Source organism: Hydra vulgaris, chromosome 14 (assembly GCF_038396675.1).
Source record: "Hydra vulgaris chromosome 14, alternate assembly HydraT2T_AEP".
Lineage (NCBI taxonomy): Eukaryota > Metazoa > Cnidaria > Hydrozoa > Anthoathecata > Hydridae > Hydra > Hydra vulgaris.
The window spans coordinates 2,623,194-2,630,317 of record NC_088933.1 but is presented as its reverse complement, the minus strand read 5'-3'; the positions used below and the strand labels follow the sequence as shown (position 1 = coordinate 2,630,317).

The 7,124-nt window shown below is 26.4% G+C and overlaps 1 protein-coding gene across 1 annotated transcript; it reads right to left on the bottom strand.

Annotated features, from left to right (window-relative positions):
- Positions 1–4,247: 4,247 nt before the first annotated feature.
- LOC105847409 (uncharacterized protein RP688) lies at positions 4,248–5,498 on the bottom strand. Its single transcript, XM_065817237.1, has one exon. The coding sequence runs from the start codon at positions 5,463–5,465 to the stop codon at positions 4,785–4,787; it is 681 nt and encodes a 226-aa protein (XP_065673309.1). The 5' UTR covers positions 5,466–5,498; the 3' UTR covers positions 4,248–4,784.
- Positions 5,499–7,124: the final 1,626 nt, after the last annotated feature.

Genomic DNA, 7,124 nt, shown 5'->3' with positions numbered 1-7,124 from the left:
TAGTGCGTTAGTTTTTTTTTTAAACTAAGTTATAGTAAAATTTAGCATACAAAATATATAGTTAATAAAAAATATATAGTTTATAAATAAAAAATATATAGTTGATAAAAAATATATAGTTAATAAAAAAATATATAGTTTATAAAAAATATATAGTTAATAAAAAGCCTAATAAAAGTTATAAAAATCAAATAAAATTAAAAAAGAAAATTAAAATTCTTTACAAAAAACGACGTATAATCAAATCAAGACATCTTTGAATCTTTTTTTATTTGCAGATTCGGAATCCTTTTATAAGTCCTTATTATTCTTCGCAATAGCGAAGAATAACTTTGCTTTATTTATTAAAAAAAGTAAAACAGTTTAACACCTGGTTTTGCTTATCAAATATAGGGGAAGGGGGGAAATCACTTGAGTCGAAATCTAAAACTGGGGAGGTTGGTCCTAATAATAAAATTAGTGGAGCTTTTTGTGAAACACGCATAAATTAACTTAATTTTAGTGTTGCTTGCACATTAAAAGCTAATTTTTGACATATCAATATTTCAAAGATATTAAGTCGACGATTTTTAAGCCTTGTTAAACGGAAAGTTTTTAAAGTTATCAGTGACTGATAATTTCCCCTTCCGTTTAATAAGCACGGGAGAGTACGGTAAAATTGTATGTCGCAAAAAACTTTCACAAAAACGTATTAATTTTGGTTAAATTTGTAAAAAAATTTGTTAAACCTTCTTCCATAGTTTAAACTTTTCTTCCAATTTAACATAATAATAACATAATAAATAGTAAACAAAAAGATCAAAAGCAATTTTTTAAAACTATAGTTTTTTCTCTTTAATATTTTAGTTTTTTTATTTTGGTTTTTTTTCATGTTAAAATCTAGGCGGACCTCATGAAACATCATATTTAAAATTTTTTTTGTGTGGTTTTGAATAAATTTCTTCACTATAATTAAATCGCTTCCTGTTTTTGTAATAAAAAAATTGACTGTCAGAGTGGTCAAACTTAATTTCTAACCTTAAAAGAGATTTCACTGACTTATAAAAGCCTTAAAAACATGTATAGTATGTTTTTTTTTTTTTTTATAAATATATATTCTCGAGTCCCTAATAAAAGGGAAGGGACGCTTATTAATTTTTGGAAAATTTTCCAACCCACCCCAAGCTTATAAACTCCTCCCACCCTCGTTTATAAATTTTAACTTGTTATCAAAAAAAAAAAAAAAATCAGTGAAAATTAACCTTAAGAATTAGAAAATAAATATTTCAGTCACTGATAAAAACAAAATTTTTTAGTGTAAACAGGCTTTAAAAGTCACCGACCAAGTAAATCTCGATTTATCGAAAATTAGCTTTTAATATATTTCCCACCAAAGTATAAAGCTTATATGAACATTTTAAACCCTATTGAAATTATTATAAAACAGCTGCTAGAAAATGCACATTTGATCGCGCTAGATTTAAATAGTTTTATGCGTGTTTTGTAAAAATCATTAGATTAGATTTATAAACTGAAATTTTTTATAAAAAATACTTATATTGTAACATAAACAAATCCCCCACCCCCTTTAATTAAAACCCCCCTTTTTATTAGATCTGAACTAAAATTCACCCCCCTCCCCTCCCCTGTATTAAGGAAACAAGAGTAATTTTGGCGTTTTTAGCTTTCTTCAAGCTACTGTGCGTCGTTAAATAACACCAACATTTGTTAAAAAGTAATCCCATTAAAAAAAGTGATATACAGTGCTTTTAAGGATTAAGCACACTCTTATCATGTATTTATGATTAAAAAAATAGATGTTTAATTTATGAAAGTTATGACTAATGACCATACAGAAAAAGCTTTACTTGATCATTGACAATGTAAAATAACTAAAAATAAGGGGATTTCAATTTTATAGCTGGATCTATTAAACACTAAGATATAACTAGATAACAATTAAAAACGGTTAAAGAAAATAAAATTTCTTTAGCGTAAAAAAGTGCTACTATTTTGTTGCTTTGAGCTTGGGGTAGGACAGAGGGAATCACTTTAAGCTTTTATTGTACCCAGACTCTAATCACTTAACTTTCGTCATAACATCATCATTTAGTAAATGCTTTAACGTACATAAGTTTTCAGTTTTATTCATACCAAAATTTATCTTAAATACCAAAAACCAAACTATTGATCTAATAATAAAAATAAAAATTTTTTTTTATCGTTTTTTTTGTTTTGTTACTAAACAAGTAGTAAACTACTAAACAAGTAGCATATATATATGTATATATATATATATATATATATATATATATATATATATATATATATATATATATATATATATATATATATATATATATATATATATATATATATATATGAATTATGTTAGTGTATTCTACAAACAGAGTGCTCAATGTTCTAAAAGAACAGAGCAATAATAAATTAATAAAAACACTTATCTAATTTTTGATTTCTTCAACGCTGTGTTTCACCGTCATTAGGTTCATCAGTCTATTCTATTGTTAGCTATTATTAAGAATCTATAAGAATCTATTCAGGAAGAATATCTCTCTCTCTCTCTTTATATATATATATATATATATATATATATATATATATATATATATATATATATATATATATATATATATATATATATATATATATATATATATTTATATATATATATATATATATACATATATATACATATATATATATATAAATTTATATATATATATATATATATATATATATATATATATATATATATATATATATATATACATATATACATACAGGCTCAAGGGTTGACTCGGACTTCAGCCTAATACAGTGCTGGCAAAAAGTCTTGCAACAAGGCACAATTTTACACAAATCAATGTTTGCAATGGGTACACAAATGCAAAAAGTCTTGCAACATCATAATTACTTTTCATAATTACTTCCAAAAACAATAATACTTCCAAAAATATTATATTTTCACCAAAAACAAGTTCAATTATTTTTATTACATTGTATAATCATTTTAAACAGATGTACAATTAATAGTATTGCTTGGGCATGGATTTGGCAGGATTTTCACATAGTCCTGATATAATTTCTGTACACCATACATGACGAATAGCATTTTTTAAAACATCTAATGAACTGCAGTTCTTAGCAGATACACGCTTCTTGATTAACAATTGGGTTGAGATCTGGAGAATTTCCAGGCCAATCAAGCAACTGTATGTTTTTTGATCCAAGCCACTGCTTCACAGACTTCACAGTGTGGCATGGTGCTGAATCATGTTAAAAAATTGTGCACTGATGAATAATCATGAAATTGATTAGAGATTCATCCAAAACGTTGAGGTACTTTTTTGCATTCATAGTTTCTCCTTTGGGCAAAAAGTATAAATCTTTGAGGTCATGAGCAGAAAAACGACCCCACACCATTACAGAAGGTGAATGCTTCACAGTTTTGTATGTGTATTTAGGATTGGTAGGATTAGAACTAGTAGGTCGACGAACAAAAAGCTTAACATCAGAGAACTGACGAAACATGGACTCATCACTGAACATCACCTGTGTCCACTGCTCTTTTGTCCAATCTTGATGCTTCTTGCAGAACTCAATGCGCTTTTTTCTCATCTTTTCAGTTACTAATAGCTTCTTAAATGGCCTTTGTGCAGTTAAGTTTAATTCCGCAGAAAGTCTGTGACGGATTGTGTGCTTTGAGACATTAGAAAGTGTTGGTATGCTGTTCTGTAGGTCACCAGAGGTTATTGAAGGATTCATCTTGACCATTGTTACCATCCTGAGGTCAGTACGCTGTGAAGTGACTCTAGGACGTCCAGACCTCTTTTTAGGAGACAGGGGGACAACCTGCTTTACAACACGCCAAATTGTAGTGCGTTCAACCATGTAAATTGTTGCAATGTCTGCATGAGACATACCAGACGTTGAATGCATGCTTTTTCTTCTTTACTAAGCTGCCAAATCTTAGCCATGATTTTCACTGAATTAACTGTTTAAGCTACAAAATTGTCTTTATAAATATATTTATACCTAAAGATAAAAATATAAGATAATAACACTGAGCCTACTGGCGTGGAAACATTGATTTGTGTAAAATTGTGCCTTGTTGCAAGACTTTTTGCCAGCACTGTAAGCGTTATTGGTTAGGAAGTAGGCATGAACTTTCTAGTTAAATGCTCTTTAGTTGCGCTCTAAAATAAGACTATAAGGACTTTGGGAACACCTTAATAACCACAAAATTAAAAAAAAATTATGTATAACTACAAACTAGATTTTACAGCACCAATAATTATTCAATGGAACAACTCCATTATTGTTTAATTACTGTAATAAAAAATATTAAAACTTTGAATTTTTCACATAAATTTTAGTTATAAAATCATACTTTAATTTAAAAATAAAACTCAAATTTCGATTACAAATTAATACGCATATCAATTACATATTTAAAAAAACCTCACCCTCAAAAAAGTATAACAGTTTTACAAACATGTTTGATCATAAAAAAAATATAATACAAGAATATTCTAATAATGTATAAAATATACAAAACATATAAGATTTAAAAAATTATACCAAAATTAGATGTTGATTTAATAAAACACAATCTGAAAAGAAAAAATATCATCAATATCTTTTAAATATAAACTATTTTTATATATAATATATTAACATATCAAGTTAATATTTTAATAAAAAAAAGCATTACCTCTGAAATATTTTGCCAATAAGAACATAAATCATAGAAAAATAAATCAAAAAATTTTTAATAAAATTTATTTAAACCATGAAAACCAACATTTCCATTTGTAAGGAAATGATACTCGCCATGTCCAAGGGTAACGAAATTTAATAAGTTTTTCAGAGTCTAAAGGAACAGATGAAGTTTGGTTTATAAACAAAATATGTTTTCTTTTTTCAACTAAAGAAAATGAAAATGATTCAAATTTTCTGTGTAACTTTACAATTGAATTATCTTGATTCCATGGTGGGTAGTACTTTTCAAGAATCCATTCACCATTGTTATTTTTATACTTGTTCCATCTTACAATGTCTACATGAAAACCATTAAACTGTGCAACCATTGAATTGGCTTCAACTCCATGACTACGAATTTCTGTGAGGGCATTCTCCAGATTTGAATCATTTAATAATATCGAGATATCTCCATCATGATCCCAGGATATAATATCTCCATGTCTCAATGCTCCGAGTAATGTACCATAATCCAACCAGTAAAAAACGTTATACTTTTCAAACGATTTAATTAACGTACTTAAAATAAAATGAAGGCTGTTTTTTCCATCTTCGTCAAGGTAACATGTATCATTATAATTACCAAAAACTGAGGGAATCAACCAAATATGGAGGCACAATATAAGTAATGCTAAAAATACTAATACTATTACCAATGAATACTTTTTAATCTTAAGTCGACAAAACAATTTTTTAAACATATTCTTAATACTTTCCTATTTAAAAATTGTTTCAAAAGGGTAAATACTTATCTTAAAAATCTTTATTAAGAAAATAGTAGCTTTAATGACATCATTAACAAAAAATTTATTTAAAAAAAAGAACTTTCGATTTGGAAGAAGCAATAATTATTTATATATATTTTTGATTATGCCAGATAACGATTGTTCAAAAAGCCTTTCATTTAAACAGACTTTTACCTGGATTTTAAGAATGTTATAGATATATTTTTTCAGCTGGTCTTTTTTCTTTAATTTGTTAATTTTAACGTTAACCGGTGTTGTAATAATTATTTCGTTATTATTTTAGGAATTATACGTAGGGGAGAAATCTCGATGTAAATATTATCCTGTATTTCAACCCGCATGACATTTGTCTCTTTACGTCCGTATATGAGAGAGATATCCTGAGGTATTAAAGTTTGGAAAATTAAAGTAACAAACTTGGTATATTATTTGTTAAATTATTTTCTGTTATTGTCGCAGTAAAGAAAATTTTTTTTGAAGGTAGTTTTTTGGTCTTTTAATCCTAATGCAATATTAATGACGGGAGTAATTCTCCCCTTTTAAATCAAATCATTAAAAAGTTTTTTCATATGAGAGGAAGTCTCCCCTTTTTAAAGATAAATGATAAGATTCATTTTATCAATAAAGTGATATTTTGTTTAGAGATGTTTTTGGTTAGAGTATGTCTTCCTATTAAAAATATTTGTTGTGAGACTAAGTCTTTTTGTCAAGTTTTATTGCAGGAGTAAATCTTTTTTTTTTTTTTTTTTTTTAAAAAAAAAAAAGAAGTTTTTTCACATGAGAGGAAATATCCTTCTTTAAAGAAAAATAAATATTAAAAATCATTTTACCAAAAAAGTAATTTTTTTTTGGGAGATGTTTTTGGTTAGAGTAATTCTCCCCTTTACAAAGTGTTGTGAGAATAAGTCTTTATTATTCAAGTTTTATTTAAAAGCCTAAATCTCATTTTTTTTATTTTTTTTTTTCAGATAGGAGCAACCTTTATTTGCTAAGTTTATTTTTCAGGACAGAAAAATAAACTTTTGCTCAATTTTTTGTTCAATTTGAAAATTTTGCAAGAGTAGATCTTTCCTTTATATCTCCTCCTCCCCCTCACTTTTTAAGATTTTATAAACAAAAGAGGTGGATAGAAAAATTTTTTAAAATGCATGTATTAACTCAGTAGTTCTCCTAATTTTTGTAAAGTTATCAAGGGTTTTTTTATAAAAATATTATTTTAAATTTTATTAATTTTAAGCATCTTTGTCATTCCATTCTACAATTTATTTAATTGAAATTTAGTCCTGCACATGGAACTACCTAGGTAAAATACTTTATTTATACAAATACATTTTAAAGGTGAAAACTTTTAAAATATAATGACCCAATTAAAATTTTTTTTTTAGTTTTACGTGTTCTACTTGTATGATGTCATTTACAAGAAAAGATAACATGAAAAGACATACATTACACGTACATAAAATATTTTTAGAGATAAACAATACAAAAATAAAAGAACTCCATATTACTATCAAAACACCACCCAAGTTTTTTTTTCAAAAAATTAAACTAATTAAACACTTAGAGGACTGCCATGAAAGTATATTTCATAAAGAACCCCTTCATTTTTCATCA

Bases quoted from the DNA above. Each gene is read 5' to 3' on its own strand.
- LOC105847409 (XM_065817237.1), bottom strand. From the start codon at position 5,465: ATGTTTAAAAAATTGTTTTGTCGACTTAAGATTAAAAAGTATTCATTG.